Source organism: Furipterus horrens, unplaced genomic scaffold, assembly GCF_987537825.1.
Source record: "Furipterus horrens unplaced genomic scaffold, mFurHor1.1.pri manual_scaffold_2, whole genome shotgun sequence".
NCBI lineage: Eukaryota > Metazoa > Chordata > Mammalia > Chiroptera > Furipteridae > Furipterus > Furipterus horrens.
In genome coordinates this window covers 47,576,726-47,595,041 of record NW_028327172.1, presented here as the reverse complement: position 1 = coordinate 47,595,041, position 18,316 = coordinate 47,576,726, and the positions used below count along the sequence as shown (strand labels likewise).

Genomic DNA, 18,316 nt, shown 5'->3' with positions numbered 1-18,316 from the left:
CCCCATTTTACAAGAGTAGTTTGAGGCATACCGAAGTTAAGTTACTTGCCAAAAGTCTTGCACCCGTTGTGGGCATAAGACAACTTTACAGCTGGTATCTCAGTGAAGGGCCCATGATGTCCCCGCCATACTTCCACTTACTAAACTGGCTCCAGTAGGACAAGTTAAAGGGGGAAGGAAAAAAAGCAATAAAAACTATACTAGAAGAAAACTGGAATTATTCTTACTTATCTCATACAATAGAGCAACCTTTTAAGGAAGTACAAAAGAAAAGAAATGAGTTTTTAAACATCAGAAATAACCTTTCAGTCTCAGAGAACAGGGAGGGTTACAGACGCCTCTTTGCTGTTAGTCTCATCCCTCAGGTCTATTCCCCACTGTTACCATGGTTAGAATTCTCAGTCACATAGCTGAGCGTGTCATTCCTCCTCTCCTCAAATCTTTCAATGACTTCCTATCACCAACACTATAAAACAAAACAAAATCAATAGAACCAAAAGGAAAAAGCTATCTAATAAAGCTAGAAACTCCTTAACCTATTGTAGAAGGAATAATAGAAAAAAGTTAACTCCTAAAAATAAATGCTCATTTGTAATGTATAACCCTACTTTTCTCACCTCACAACTGTAAAATAAAAGGAAGTTCAAATGGCAGTTAAAGAGCAACATCGACACCTTGTGGTGAAGATCAAGCGGCTCTTAACTAAATGTCTGCTTACATGAAAACTAACCCCTAATCCAGGAATTTCCAAGGGTTAAAGAAGCAAAAATGTAATTACCACCACACACACTGAAGGCAAATTTAGAAGGGCTTCTACACTCTGACAACTAAAATTAGCCTAAATTCTTAACTATTGGTGAAAAGATTTTAATAAAACATAAGCTCATTGTTTTCCTAAAAAATGGTACACCACCACCCATCTGAAGGGGTTTTAATGCCTGGTCTTAGGTGCTCCAAAATCCTTGCCTTAGTCAAGATTTCCTATTTTCGCCCTGGTCAGGTCACTCAGTTGGTTAGAGCATCGTCCCAATACACTAAGGTTGCAAGTTTGATCCCAGGTCAGGGCACATACAGGAAGCAACCAATAAACTCATAGATACAGGAAGCAACCAATAAATTCATAGATAGGTGGAAAAACAAACCAATGTTTCTTTCTTTCTCTTTCTCTCTCTTTCCCTCTCTCTCTCCCCCTTCTTCCTCTCTTTCTAATAAATAAAAAAATAATTAATTAATTAGTTAAATGTTTTTCAGATTTTCCTGAGGCATTCACGCATAACAACATCGTGTAAGTTACTAACTAGAATATACTCTTGAAAACAGAATCAGGGGACATGTATTCTAATCCTGACTCCAAAAGGCACCTAGAATTTTGTGGAATTAAAGTGATAGTAAAGAATTCTCACTCTGCGTTTTCACATAAAATTACAGATCAAGAAATAACAATTTCACAAACCAAGAAAGCATCAGAAAAAGAAAAGATTTCTTTTTTAATTGTTCTCATCCTGGAACAAATTTGCCTGAGAACAAATTTGCAGGGAAAAACTATGAACAAAACTGATGGGTACAAAATTGTTTCCCAGAAAGCGTTTTACATGTATCAGCAAAAACTGTGGGAAAAGAACTTTTGATTGAGCAGAGAGAGATGGTTACTCTTTACTAAGGCATGAGAGAATTTTCAGAGAAATTTGCATTTTACTGATTAACTTGGACGAGTACAATTTGAACTTTGTAGTTTCACAGTAACTCTCTGGGTTCTGGTACTTTGGTTGACAGACAGTAGATCTGGTTCAGAAAAGTATATCCGTGTTAGCAGCTATAAATGATTTACACAATGGTGAAGAGAAGGCCACTGTTAATAAGGCAATTCAAATTGTTGACACATCTGAGGAATCTGAAAGGCAACCTAGAAATGAAACTCCTAAGAGATACATCATTGCTAGATCAATGTTAAATAATTGAACAACTACCAAATTAACCTGATGATTTTGCATTTATGGAGGGCTCTTACGATTTTCAGAAAACTTTCTGTCATGCTATGTATATATTGCACCTCATTACCACCAACCTAGGAAAGTAAGTCATTCTGTGAAAAGGATCTACAAAACATGTTTGTCAGAAAGTCTTAATACCAACCTCCAGCCTGGCTCTTTGTTGCTATGTGCCCTCAGATAAATAAATCATTTAACACATCTTGTTGAGCTTCTACACTGGTGTGTGAACACAAAAAGTTTCTAAGAAAATGAAATTATAGATGTAAAAATGCTTGTAAATTACATATGTTTTAAAAGAAATTAAACATTTTCAAGCACCCCCAAAAAACTTTTTTTTTTCACTGTTTCCACCTTTTAGAAGAATCTCAGGGCTAACTGAATTGGATAAATCTGGGATAAGTCAAGTCAGGGTCAGGTTAATCAAAGCATTCTCTATTACACCAAGTTGCTTCCTGAGAGCCTACACCCCTTCTCCCGTTCCTGTTCTCCTGTAGCGTGACAGAGTTTTCCTGCTCCTTGAATCTCTCTTCTCCTAGTTTTTTATGATGCTGCCTTTCACAAATCCTGTTCTTCTCACTGACTTTGCATTCCTTTCCCTTTTAATTCTACTGATTTCTCTAATAAGATCACAGACTCTCATATTTGGAAAATATCTTTAAAATAACAGTATCTATATTCTCATTTTACGAGGAAAACAGGTCAAGAAATACTGATGGTTTACTCACATTTCATACTATTCCTGTACACACTTCTTTCCAATACTTAAAACTTAATGTAGTGCCAAAAATATGAGTTATATATTCTGACACCTTCTGCCTCTCTACCATCAATTACTAATCCTGTTCATTCTGTTACATAGCCTAAGAATTCAAAGTGAAAGCACCTCGCAGATAAGAATCAAGTGTGTGTGGCTACTTTAGTTGAAATCATTGTCTCTTAAGAGCAATTTATACAATCCATGTGACCAAATTCTCTATCATCATGTGTAATAAAATTCAAGATCTGCAAAGGAAAGGCCATTTCATAATGTTTATAAAACAAATAATCATCCAATTGGAGAACAGTCCAATCATCCTTCTGGCCTCTTCCTGTAGTAGATATATAAAGGATGTCTAATGGTCTGAAATTTATGATGTGTTATGTAAACATTAGAAAAATACTGCCAAAATCAAATTTCAATGAACCATCTGTCTGATGAGGGTGAGTATAGGTTGAGAGTCACTGTTAAACTTTATTTTGAATTGCATTTATTTTGGTAACCTGCCTCTTGGGAAAATGTCCTAGATGATCTACCATACTGAAAATTAAAACCAAATTTTAAAATCTTTCAAAATTAAGCCCAGACATTATTAAAATACAGAGCTGAGACACTTAAGCCCCTGAGCATGAGATTCATGCAAAGGTCCTTTGCCTTGCCAAACATGATCCTTTTAAAAGATGAACAGCAGGTCAAAACTCTAAGCCATGTCTGGGCTATTGGAGGGCTTTTCTAGTAATGCTGTAGTTGTTAAAATTCTGATAAGTCTAAATTTTGTACCTCTGCTTGCTGCTCTTTGTAGTGCAGAAGACCGGAAACAGTTCCTGTCCGTTTTAAGATCAATGGCTTCCAATCATTCTCTCCCACTGTCCAAAGAAAGGAAATGACTTTCCAAAGACTTTGTCAAAGAGGTAAACTTAAATCACTGTAGCTACAAAATTTATGAAGCTCTCACTAAAAAATGCCAATCCTGAATAACAGCATTTAAAGCTCCCATACATTTCCTCACGCTGAAATGTCACAAACTCAAAATGGAGAAGATTCTTTAGAAAATGCAGGAGGACTCTAAGAAGTTTCTTACCGCAGCAAAGAGAAGACATCGTAAGAATTGCGAACACAGTTCTGATCCACCTGAAGAAGAATATTCTTCTGAGCATTTGAATAACCCTGAAAGATATTAATTAACATATTAATCAAAGTGAAAAAGAATAAAATATGTGCACAATTAATCACATGTGGCTTTTTAAAATTATCATTTATAAACATGTCAGCAAAATCAAATTGTTAAAGAGATTTAAAAAATACAATTTCCATATAGCTAAAGTTTAACATTTTAGGCAAGTGAACTCAAAATAAATTTCCTCTAGTATTTTTCCCACAGAAACAATGTTTCACATTTTGTAATGGACTTCCCAGAGAAGCCCCAGAAGTCTTTTTTAACACCTGTGACTGAAGAGTATTAACAATAATATTTCAAGTATTCCTAGTCATCACATGTAATGTTTTTATGGGGAAAGGGACATTCCGAGTTCTAATTAGGAATACCTGAAACAAACATTTTCACTTAGCGGTACAAAGATGGGGGGAGCAAGGGTAATTTCTAGAGAAAACATGGCACAATCCATAAGAATAACAGAACAGATATCTGCCACTTAAGATAGACAAAGTAAATAGTTTTTTTTTTTTTTTTTTTTTTTTTTTAAGACTCTGGACCTACACCACCTGATTACAATTTCAGCCCTTAATACACGAGCTCTGTTGTCTGGAGCAAGGTATCTGAGCATTCTTAATTTAACCTTGATTTCTTCACCTGTACTATGGAGAGGCTATTATCTACTTCAAATGGTTGTGGGAATTAAGACTAAATATTTGAAAAGTAAAAGGTATGTAATAAGCATTATATAAATGTTTGCTATAATGCTAATATATAAGAATTTTTTAAAGTTATGTTACTATAGGCATTAAAATGTTATTAACCCACGTTACCTCAAAAAAATTGTTAGAATATTATGAACAACTTTATGCTATCAAGTTTGACAACTTAGATGAATTGGATAAACTACTTGAAAAAATACAGCCCTGGCACGGTAGCTCAGCTGGTTAGAGGGTTGTCCCAATACTCCAAGGTTGCACTTTCAATCTCAAGTTAGGGCACATACAAGAAGCAACCAATGATTGAATAAATAAATAGAACAACAAATCTGTCTCTCTGTCTCTGTCTGCCTCTCTCCCTCTTTCTACCTCTCTCTCCCTCTCTCCCTTTCTCTCTCCCACTCTCTTTCCCTCCCTCCCTCTTACTCTTCTTCCCTCCCTCCTTTCCTCTAAAATCAGTCAATAAAAATATAAATTAATAAAATGAAAAAATACAACACACCAATATGATAATTAAACAATATCTGAATAACCCTATATCTATTATTAAGTGAATAATTTTAAAAGCTGCCTTCAAAGAAGTGTAGGTCCAGATGGGTTCATTGATGAATTCTACCAAGCATTAAGAAATATCAATTTAACCTAAACTCATTCATAAAATAGAGGAGAAGGGAACAATTTTCAACACATAAGGCTAGCATTATTGATACTAAAACTTGACAAAGATTTCTCTCACTCTCGTTCTCTGTTGACACACACACACACACACACACACACACATAATTACAGAACAAAATCCCTCATGAACATACAAAAATCCTTGGCAAAATATTAGCAAATTGAACCAACAATCTTTTACAAGACTAAAACAATAACTGAACTTATTAGAAATGTAAGGTTGATTTGGCATTTAAAAATCAATCAATTAGATAAATATACGAAACAATCACAAATCTATCTTAATGGTCACAATTATAAAGATTAATTTGTGACAACAGTAACACAAAGAGGAAGAGAGCTCTATAGAAGAAAAGGTTTTATATAATAATAAAACTAAGTTGATATTAATTTGAACTAGCTTTTTATATAATAATGTGTTAATGTAATCTCTAGGACAACCACTAAGAAAATAACTAAAATATGCACAATACAAGAAATAAGAAAGGAATCAAAATGTTACATGAGAAAATATACAATATAAAGAAAAGGTAGTAATGGAGGAAATGAGATAAAAACGATGTAAGAAAACAAATTTTAAAATGGCAAAACTTCCATATCTGTAATTACATTAAGTATAAGTGGATTAAACACTCCAATTAAAAGACAGAGGCTGGCCCTGGCTGTTGTGGCTCAGTGGACTGGGTGCTGGCCTGCAAACCAAAGGGTCACTGGTTTGATTCCCAGTCAGGGCACATGCCTGGGTTGTGGGCCAGGTGCCCAGTTGGGGGCACGTGGGAGGCAACCACACATTGATGGTTCTCTCCCTTTTCTTTCTCCCTTCCCCCTCTCTAAAAGTAAATAAATAAATAAATAAATAAATTTTAAGAGATTGGCAGGATAAATTTTTTAAGCAGTCCATTATATACTGTCTACAAGAGATGCACTTTAGAACCAAAATTACAAATAGGTTGAAAATGAAAGAATAGAAAAATATTCAGTGTAAGCAATAACCAAAAGAAAACTAGAGTAGTTATACTACATAAAATAGACTTCAGATAAAATGTTATGACACACAACAAAACCACTATATAATAAAAAAAGGCTCAAGAAGATATAAATGATTATAAACATATATGCACCTAACATATAGCAAAATATACATAAAGCAAAAACTGCCAAAACTAATGTGGGAAATATGTGAAGACATCAAAATCCCACTTTCAGCAGTGGGTAGCACAACCACACAAAAGATAAACAAGGAAATAGAAGACATGAACAATACTGTAAATCAACTAGACCTAAGAGACATATATGAAATGTTCTACCCAACAACAGCCATATACACATTCTTCTCAAGTGCAACTCGAACATTCTCCAGGACAAACCATCTGTTCAGCCACACCACAGGTTTCAATAAATTATCAAACACTGAAATCATGCAACTTATCTCCTCTGACCACAGTGGAATGGAAACTGGAGATCAATAACAGAAGACAATTTGGAAAATTCACAAACTGCAAGGTAAACAACACACTATTAAACAACCAGTGGGTCAAAAAACAAATCAGAAGGTAAACTATTAAATACTTCGAGATGAATAAAAATGAAAATACAATATATCAAAACATATGGGATGTAGTATAAAATGTTCTGAGTAAAATTTATAGCTGCAAACATCTACATTGAAAAAAAGAGCTCAAATCAATAACCTAATCTTCTACCTTAAGGAACTAGAGAAAGAAGAATAAACTAAACCCAAAACAAGAAAGAAGGAAACAATAGAAATTAGGGCAGAAATCCATGATAGAGAATACAGAAACAATAGAGAAAATCAACAAAACCAAGTTCTTTGAAGAGATCAACAGACTTGACCAACCTTAAGCTAGACTGTTCAAGAAAAAGAGAAGAATCAAATGACTAAAATCAGAGTGAAAATGGCGACATTATCACCAGACTTACAGAACTAAAAAGTATTACAGAAGAACTCTATGAACAATTCTATGCAAACAAATCAGATAACCTAGATAAAATGGAAACTCCTGGAAACATAAAAATGACTCAAGAAGGAACAGAAAATCTCAAGAAACCCACAAATCGTCTCAAGTTTAGCTAAGCTACCCCGTGGTATTGCTGCCTCAGCATCAATTTTGCTTGGGCAAGCAGTCTGCAAGGACCTTAAACTGACACTAGCCCCCTCGGGGAAGCATGCACCCTAAATAGCAAGCCACAGAATCAGGAGCAAATGTAAATTCCTTTATGACTTGTGATCAAAGAGTATCCCCTGCTATGAGTACCTGTACGCCTTATGCACTTAATAAAAATCCCCATGGAGACTACCAAAACCTAGCTCTTTTGGTTTGAATTGACCAATCCAGCCCTAGCCCAAGAAGCCCAAAGCACTCCACCCACAGACCCTAATAAAGGCAGGTAACCGAGTGCTGCCTCTGCCTCCTGCCTTGACTTCCCCACGTGGCTCTTTGAAGCATGTCCTGTAATTCCTCTAGGACCTGTGAGTTTACTAAACTTCTCTATTTCAATTTTTCTGTGGTCTATTGTTGCACCATGGCTCACCCTCTAACACCCTATGCTCCACAGTAATTTAACAAAGTCATAATACAAATAAAAAGGGTTGACTCAGTAATCATAAAAACCCTGGCAAAAAAAAGCCCAGAACCACATGATTTGACTGGTGAATTCTAGCAACCATTTTTTAAAAATAATAATACCAAACTTTCTCAAAGTCTGCCCTAAAAAGGAAAAGGAAAAAATACTTCTTAATTCATTCTATGATGCCAGTATTACTCTAACACCAAAGTCAGACAATAATATTACAAGAAAATTATAGGCCAATATTCCTTATAAGTATAGATGCAAAAATCTTCAACAAAATACTAGAAAAGTTAATCCAGCAGGACATTAAAAGGCTTATAACATCTGGTCCAGCAATTCTACTTCTGGGTGTATAGCTAGAACAATGAAAAGACTCAGAGATATTTGTTACACCCATGTTCATAGCAACATTATTCACAATAGTCATGAGGGAAGAAGCAACCCAAGTGTCCATCAACAAATGAATTCATAAACAAAATGTGTACATTCATACAATATTATTTTGCCTTACAAAACAAGAAAAGTCTGACGTGCTATAATATGGATGACTCTTGAGGACATTATGTTAAGTAAAAGAAGCCAGTGACAAAAGGAAAGATACTGTATGATTCCACTTATATAAGGTACCTAGTGGAGTCAAATTCATAGAAACAGTAGAAAGATGAGTGCCAGAGGCTTGGAGAAGAGGACTATGGGAACTTGGTGCTTAATGGGGAGAGAGTTTCAGTTTTATAAGATGAAGAAAGTACTGGAGATGGGTGCTGGTGATGCTTGCACAGTGTGAACAGTTAATGCCACTAAACTGTACGCTTAAAATAGTTAAGGTGGTAAATATTATATTATATATATTTTGCCACAATTAAAAATAACTTTTTAAAAAAGGATTTACATCAGAAACAAGTAGAATTCATCCAAAGTATGTAAGAGTAGTTCAATAAATGAAAATCAATCAACGTAATACACCAATTGGAGGATCTGCACTTCCCAGTTTCAAAATTTATTACAAAGTAACAGTAATTAAAAGTGTGGTGCTGGTATAAAGACAGACATATAGATAAATGGAATAGAATTGAGAATCCATAAATTAACTCATACATCTATATTCAACTGATTTTCAAAAAGGTGCCAAGACTATTCAATGAGAAAAAGAGTATTTTCAACAATGATGCTGAAACAACTAGATAGCCACATGCAAAAGAATTAAGTTGGGTCCATCCCTAATACCACATACAAGAATTACCCAAAAAATAAATCAAAGGCCAATTATAAGAGCTAAAAGCATAAAATGATTAGAAGAAAACATAGGGGTACATTTACATAACCCTGGATTTGTAAATGGATTCTTAGCTATGACACCAAAAGCATGAGCAACCAAAAACACGGTAAACTGAACTTTGTCAAAATTATAAACTGTGTAAAGGACACTATAAAGAGAGTGCAAAAACAGCTCACAGAATGGGAGAAAATATTTGCAAGTCACATATCTGACAAAGGTCTAATATCCAGAATACATAAAGAACTCTGAAAACTCAACAACAAGACAAACAACCCAATTAAAAAATGGGCAACGGCCCTGGCCAGTGTGGCTCAGTTGATTGGAGAGCAGTCCCATAGACCAAAAGGTCACAGGTTCAATTCCTGGTTAGGGTATATGCCTAGGTTGCGCATTTGGTCTCCCAGTCAGGGTGCTTACGAGAAGGCAACAGATCGATGCCTCTCTCTCACACTGATGTTTTTTTCCCTCTCTCTTTCCCTCCCTTCCTCTCTCTCTCTAAAATCAATAAGCATTCCCTGGCTGGTGTGGCTCAGTGGATAGAGTGATGGCCTGAGAACCAAAGTGTCGCGCGTTCAATTCCCAGTCAGGGCGCATGCCTGGGTTGCAGGCCAGGTCCCCAGTTGGGGGCACGCGAGAGGCAACCACACATTGATGTTTCTCTCCCTCTCTTCCCCTCTCTCTAAAAATAAATTTAAAAAAAATTTTTTTTAATCAATAAGCATGTCCTCAGGTGAGGATAAAAAAAGAAAGGGCAAAGGATTTACAGATAGTTCTCAAAAAAAGATACACAAATAGCCAATAAGCACATGAAAAGATGTTCGATGTCATTAGGAAACCACACACTTACTTTATACCCACTAGGACAGATGGATGGATGGATGGATGAAATTTTTAAATTAGAAAAACAGAAAATAACTGTTGGCAAGGATGTGGAGAAATTAGAACCCTCATATTGTACATTGTTTGTTGTTGGAAATGTAAAACGGTCAGCCTCTGTGGAAAAAAATATTTGGCAACTCTTCAAAAAGTTAAACAGAATTACCATATGACCCAGCAATTCCACTTTTAGGTATATACCCAAAAGAATTTAAAACAGGTACTTAAACAAATATTTGTACACAAATGTGCAGAGCTGCACTATTCACAATAGACAAAAGGTAGAAATGACCCAAATATTCCTCAATGGATGAATGGATAAACAAAATGTGGCATATTCATACAATAGAATATTACTCGGCCATAAAAAGGAAAGAAGCATTGAGACGATACACATGGATGCATCTCAAAAGCGTTCTGCTAAGTAAAAGCAGACAAATGCAAATGGTTGCATACTGCATGATTCCATTTATATGAAATACTCAGAATAGGTATATCCACAGAAACAGAAGAAGACTGGTGTTTGCTAGGAGCTTGGGGAGGGCAAAATGAAGAGTGAAATGTTTAACGGGTATGGGGTTCTCTTTTGGGGTGATGAAGATACCATGCAACTTGACAGAGGTGGTGGTTGCATAACATTATGAACTTACCAGTGCAACTAAACTGTACGCTTTAAAATGGTTAACTGTATGTTATGCGAATTTCATCTCAACAAAAAAGACAGAGAGAGAAAGAGAGAGAGAGAGAGAGAGAGAGATAGCTGTGAAGTAATCTACATACGTGAGGGCAGATGAGGAGAAAGAACAGAGATGAGAGACAGTCCAATAAACTAACTACAAAATCCAAAATAATAAAAGACACTAGAAGTAGATTTAAGATTCTCAGGAGAAATGACTAATGACATTCTACTTAACTTTTCTTATTTTATGCAAAAAGCTGCCTAACATTTTTTCCTATCAAAAACTCATCCACATCCACTAACACACAACTAAAAGCAATACATTATAGCAGGGAAAGAGCATTCAAATGAAAGGTTTTAATCTACTCTGCCTGTCACGGAAATGAAAAAAAATCATTTAACTCCTCTAGGCTTCAGTTTCTTTAACTATAAAATGAGATGATACTACTAATAATAAAAATAATTTTTAAATGACAGCAATTTTTAAATGACACGGGGGAAACATTTATGAGTATTTACAGCATGCAAGGCAGTGTTGTTTTCCATGTTACTTTTAATACTTAAATGTTAATATGTTAAAGGTTAACATACTTAATAGTCGCACAACTCTGTGAAACAGATACTATTATTATCCCCACTTTAAAGGTGAGGAAACTGAGCCACAAGAGGATTAAGCAGACGAGCCATGCAGTCTGGCTTCATAGCCCATGTTCTTAATGACCACGCTATACTTGATCTTTAAGACCTTTTCCAGTTCTCAAATTCTGGGTCCATGTACATTTAAGGCAATTTAAGGACATTATTAAACCCTTCTGCTTCAGCCACCACTTAGCAATTATCATTCTTGAAATACGCTAAGAGCCTTGCTCTGAATGACATCTAACTTCACCAGATGTGCAATCCCGACAGACCTCTGATGAGGGATTGTAATGGAAAGAAACGGCTCATTTGTATCTGGTTATCTGTGTGAGATACTGCCAAGTGCCAAAGAGCCCAGAGCAGATTTACATGTCACTCAAAAGTCTTCTGAAGCCAGGCCTACTCATTCTTTTCCAAAGGTCTGAGTAAGTGCCTATTAAACTATTCAAGGAAACAGATATTTTCACATATCCAATGAGCAGGAGCAATTCTAGGCAGATGATCGGGTGTGTTTCTGTTATCAGCAGCCAACAAACTTTCTCAGTCAATGGCCAGATAGTAAATATTTTAGGCTCTGCAAGCCACATGTCATCTCTGTCACATATTCTTTGTTTTCTCCTTTGAATTCTTTACAAATGTAAAAACCATTCTTAGCTTGCTGGCCATACAAAAACATGTGGACTGTAATTTGCTTAACCCTATACTGTATTACTGAATGAGTCATCTTTTTTTTTTTTTTTTAATTTATTGATTGATTCTGAGAGAGAGAGAGAAACACTGATGTGAGAAACATCGACCGGCTGCCTCCCATACACACCCCAACAGGGGACTGAACCCACAACCTAGGCCTGTACCCTGACCAAGAATCCAATCAGCAACACTTCAGTTCACGAAACAGCACTCCAACCAACTGAGCCATGCAACCGGGGCACCTTTTAAAATGTGTTACTGTACATTTTGAGTTTTTAGCTGCTATAAGAAGTCATAAGACTGTCCTTAACTTTATTAAAACTATAAAAATTGTACTGAAGTAATCCAGTTGACAGGACAACTGATTATAAAGCAAACAGTATTATTTATACATGAATAAAGCAAACAGTATAAGAATATTTCAGTGTTTACTAAAACCTAATACATAGAGGGTGTCAGGCAATTGCTACCGTCCTTATGAGTATACAATCCAGTATACTGTAAAGTACACAACCCAGTTAAGTTTCCAAGTGCAGTAAAAAATGCAAAGGTGCCATAATAAAGGTTAAAAATAAAAGTTACAGGAGTCCTGATGTGATAAAGATTCCACCTAGTAGAAGCAATCAATGGCAGTATTTGGGAAAGATTAAGAAGTACTAATTAGCTGAACAGCAGTGAATGAAAGTCCCACACAGACTGAGCACCTTTGGCCAAAGCATGACAATGGGAAAGCGCAACTGTATTTGAAGAAAATAAAATAGTGCTCCAAACTGTTCAACTTCAGTGGCATGAAAATTATTTGGAACCCTGAAGAGGGAAACAGTGGGAGACACAGCTGAATAATTAGGTTGAGCCCTGGCCAGGTAGCTCAGTAGGTTAGAGCATCATCCTAACACACCAACGTTGCGGGTTCGATCCCTGGTCAGGGCACAAACAAGAAGCAACCAATGAATGCACAGATTCTCACTCTCTCCAAAAAATCAATAAGTAAAAAAAATAAAAATAAAATAAAATAATTAGGTTGAGAGGCCTACCACACAGAAAGCCTTGGGTGTCATGCTAAAAAGCTAAAACAACCTTTGGTAAGTAAGAACTCATGAAAGGTTTCTCACAGTGTCAGCTAATGATCAGACCTACATTTAGTCTGGTAATAACAAATATAATAAATTGGAAGAGGCAAAATGCCCAAATACTAGTTAAAGACTATTCTAAAAATCCACCCTTACTAGAAGTAGTGAGAGCTCAAACTATGAAAAAAGAGAGAGAGGAAGTAAAGATGGAAGCAGAGATAGAACCAAAAGAACTACACTACCAACTGATCTTAGGCTGATTGAGAGAAGGAAATCAGGTCAGAGATTTGTACACATCTAGCAGACAATGAGAAGTTAACCTAGACAACCAAAATTAAAGTGTGCATTTAGGAAGATTGATTAGGCAGCGGTGAATAAGGCAAAGCGGATACAAAGAGACTAGAGTCCATAGGTCTGCCAGGAAACTAATGCAGTAATCAGGCTTTCTAGGGATGCCAGTCTGAGCTTGGATTATGGCAACGGAGATGGAAAAGTAGCCACAGATATAAGTTATTTCAAAAAAGGACTCAAAAGTGTCCAGTGACTAAATCAAGTGGATAAAAGAAATCAATCAAACCTAACTATAAGATTTGAGGCCTCGATGAATGGGAAAATAGTTAATAAAGAAGTGGAAAATTGGAAGGGAAAGAAAACCTGAAGAGAAAAATAGAGTTCCATTCTAACTGTAATAATTTACAAATGACAGGTGTCTATGCAGAAATGGCCAAAATTACTTTTAAAAAAAGATAGAACTAGAATTTTGAGTAACAAGCTATACAACTAATGATGACCAAGTAATAAATCCAATAGAATTTTTAATGATCTGCTGCTACAGAAATTTCACTCACCAAATAGTTATTAAATTTCTACTATATGCTAGGCACAGTACTAAGCACTAGGGATAAATTATATGCAGTTTACATTCTAATAAAAAAGAGAGATGAGCAAACGGACAATCAGAATATAACAGGATAAGAGTCAGTCATGAGGAAAATGAAATGCTAGGTACTATGGAGAAAAAGAGGGGTATCCAAACTGGATTTAGGGGGTATTCTCAGGAAACCATTTTATAGAAATGGGATCTAAACTAAAACTGAGATGGGTAAACTTTAGCATAAGAAAGTATTATGGGTGGGGTACTTAGAAATCAGGGACCAGATCACAGCAAGACCTTATAAGCCATTCATTAATTACTCTGAAATGATCTGAATAAAGAAGGGACATGACCAGCATTTTAGGAAGATAATCTGGCTATAAAGTCAAGAACCAGGAAAGAAGTAGTATTTAGCAGGCACCATCAGAAGTGATTCAAAGAAGGGATTTTTTTTCTCTTTATTGAATTTACTGGGGTGACACTGGTTAACAAAATTATACAGGTTTCAGGTGCACAACTCCACAACACATCACCTGTGCACTGTATTGTGTGATCACCATCCCAAGTCAAGTCTCTGTCCATCACCATTTATTCCCCTTCCACTCCTTTTCCCCCAAGCAATCGCCACTCTTGTCCATGCCCATGAGTTTTTTCTTTTTCAAAAAACTTTTTTGCTCAATCCCTCCACCCTGCCCCTACCCAGCCACCTGCCCACAAAAAAGTGATTGTTAATAACAGGGAGGGATCCAGGATGACTCCCTGTTCTCATTTGAGAAAGTGAATGGATAGCAGTACCATTCACTGAATTAAGGAGCACAACAGAAGGAGGGGTTTTTTGAAAGGGGGATGGGGAATTGAGCTCAGTTTGGGAGCTACAGAGTATTGTGACTCTGAAACATCCAAGCAATTTGACACAAGTCTAGATATATGGAAACACAGACTGGAGATGCAGACTTGGGAGGGACCTGAATCATCCAGATACAACACTAATGAGAGGACAAAAGGTCCCAGTGGAAGCCTGAGGACAGTCATTTAAGTGCTCCACCGAAAGGGTCCCCTAGCAGACCTGTCAGTGTTCCGTATGTTATTTGTAAAACCGTAAGTTTTGTAAATAGTCCTTCTACTTACTTGAGTAAGAAATTTTGATGGGCAAGAAAAAAAAAAGGGCTCATTCTACTACTCAAACACATTTTCAAATGCAATACATATACTTTTTTCAAACACAGTATTTATTTGTACAGCTACTCCTAAAATAGCTACCTGACGAATCAATAGGCAGCCTGCGTTCCTATGTGTGTATGTTTATTTGGACATTAATACACTTTTAAGTGTCAGCCAAGTTAAAAATGAGAAAAAATGTTCAAGTATATCTGTCAAGCACCTTCGAGCCTTGGACACCCTCTGCCTCTGAACTGTGACGAAGCCCAGATGCTGTGCTGCTAAAGAGGGGAGGCAGGACCTCTTCTTAAGACACTGAACTGGAGCTAAAAATGTATATACCCCCAGGTTTGGTCTAAGGTTTGAGACAACCAAGGGTATTTTCCTCTCCCTCAAAACAGTGAGAAGCAATAAGAAGAGTGTTATTAAGCAAAGGTATACAGATCGTGAAAATAAAATAAACTCTTTTTAATTTTTAATTTAAATCAACGGAGATAGATTCTTGTTTATACTTCCATGTTTAAAACAACGCTCAAAAAATAGTCACAATCGTAGTCACAAACTACAAGCATGAATCAGACTGATAGTCATCAATGCTACTCCCTGGCATGAGGACTAAAAGTGACCCAGCTAAAGTAGCCATACTTCAAGTGAAAAGTATATGTTAGAATAGAGATACGAACCATGTGAGCCTAGGAAACTTCGGCCACTCATGGAGAAATATTTACTAAGTAAAGTCTATGCTAAATCCTGGGGCTACAAAAGTAAGGCACAACCTCAGTCCTGAAAAAGCTTACACCCTGACAGGAGGAATGATTTACACACAAATAACTAACTGTGAGAGGAAAGAGAAGTGAGAGGGGACGAGAAGGCAAGAGTGACATCATGCTAACTTAACTAGCATTAGCAGAGAGATCTCTAAGTGAAAGAAAAGGATTTCCAGCTTTGTAGAAGAACCCTTTAAACCGAAACTATGAGAGGGGAGGAAAATGGTCAAGAATGCACTCATCACAAATCTAAGAGAGAACAGTAAAAACTAGTATTCAAAATTTTAAACTAAACAAAAATTTCAAACTCTCTGAATCCCCTAGTGAGGATGAGTCAAGCTGTTTCTATTTACTTTTCAAGAATCTAAAATATCTTTATGAAGAACCAGGCTTGGCTTTGAATTTTCCAGTATTAAAATTCTGAAAAGCTCAAAAATTGTGCTAAGAAGACAAGGGCCTCCAAATTCATAACAGGAAACGTGGCATTTTCCCAGATTATTCTCTGGATTCAATGAAGAAAGAGAATGGGGACCACACTGCAGCAGCAGGATTTATAAATATGAATTACAGGATAAGATGATTTTCCAAACATCTGTCAAAAGTTAATTTGATCCAAGAGAAAAGGGGAAAAAAAAGACTCAGAGGGAAGCCAAATATAGTGACTAATGCATGGAACTTATGTGGACTTCGGTGGGTTGATGGCCTCATGGGCATTGCATGCCCACTCTGCAATAAATACCCAAAGTCTGTGCAATTTATACCATTCAAAGCACGTTTTCATGTACTCTCTCATTTTATTCTCACAATGCACACAGTGGATATCTCTGGTTAAATGTAAAGGTAGAGACTTGATACTGTGAAATGCTGTATGAATTTGGAAGAAATGTAGAGATGACACGTAGCATAGTGGTTAAGAGAAAAGGCCTTTGAATAAGTCAGACCTGGGTTTGAATCATGGATCTGCTACCTTACTAGCTATGTAGTCTTGGATCAGTAGTTAATGTTCTCTTCAAGGGTACTCTACCTATAAAATGAGGCTATAACTACCTTGTGGAATTGTCTCACAGATTAAATAGAAACATGTGAAGTAGCTGGTATAGTATCTGACATAAAGTAGGCACTCAACAAATGAAAACTAGCAATAGTAGTTTCCAAAAGCTCTATACCTACATGGCATAATACTGTAACTAGGATACCACACCAGCTCAAATAATTCAGGAACAAAGTTTTACCCTGGACTTAAACTGAGCTCATATCGTCGGCAGCCGTCCGTCTCGAGAGACGATGGTGTAGCTTCTTAAGAGTCTATCTGCACCGCCGAGAATGGTTGTGCAGTCCGACTCGGGAGTGACACGGTATCTGTCTCCTCCCGTGTTAAATTGACATCTTGCGATGACGCTGGAGTGTCCTCTCCAGTGAAGCTGAAGCTACAGAGCCTGGGCAGGGTGATATGGAGGGTCTGCTGTTGCCCATGCATATATATATATGCATGGCTCATATATACCTACATGTTTTATAACAAAGCAGGCGGCTATCAGAAATTGCCCCTGAGGATTTGTCTAGTCTTTGTTTCTTATATTTTGTAATAGGAGTGAGGGGCTACAAGGAAAACTGAATAGGATGTGTAAGAATGAGCTATTTCTATGATTTTGCAACTTTTGCTTAAGACCTGTACAGAAATTAAACCACAGCTCTCTTTCTGTTGTTAAAACACAGGCTGCTTGAAACACTTAATCCCCACTTCTGAATGTTCTGCTTGTGCACTGTGTGGAATGTGCTTTGGAAACAAGTTAGCATCCATTAATTTGACTAGCAAGAGGAAATAGCCACTTTTAAATCTCGCAATTCTATCACAAGAACTAAATGGAAATCTCTTAACTTTTCTAGGTTTCAGCATCTTTAGCCTGAAAATAAAAATACTAATTAAGAGTTGCCCAACTGAGTTGCTATAAGTTAAAGAAGATATCTCTAACAGCATATAATCACAATCACAGTTAATCAAATTAAAAGATGGAAGAAACCTCAAAAAGAAATTAAATGATGAAAATCATCTATCCATCACTTTTACACAGGCAACATGGTATAATGAAGAAAGTGTACTTCGAAGTAGAGAGATATCTTCTGATCCTGGTTCTGCCACTAACTCTTCCTGATACCTTGTCCATTCATACCTATTAGATGCCTACTACTAATACTACTAAAACTACTGATAACAAATGCTCTACCTTTCTGACAGGCTGTTGTAACATTGGGGTGGCATAATTTACAGGCAAATTCTTAAAGATAAAAGAGCTAGGAAAGTATGTATTGATTTTATTCTATTTTATATATATGATATTATTACAGCTATATCTAAGTTATCTTCTATAGCACGAAACAAACTTGCCATGTCAGGTT

General features: G+C 36.4%; 1 protein-coding gene across 1 annotated transcript in view; it reads right to left on the bottom strand.

Moving 5' to 3' along the window:
• The window catches only part of UVRAG (UV radiation resistance associated), a 289,384-nt gene that overhangs the window by 208,379 nt on the left and 62,689 nt on the right, over positions 1-18,316 (bottom strand). The window contains exon 6 of the mRNA XM_090265619.1: positions 3,830-3,915. Coding sequence (XP_090121745.1) covers positions 3,830-3,915 — 86 coding nt within the window. The remainder of the gene's footprint in view (positions 1-3,829; positions 3,916-18,316) is intronic.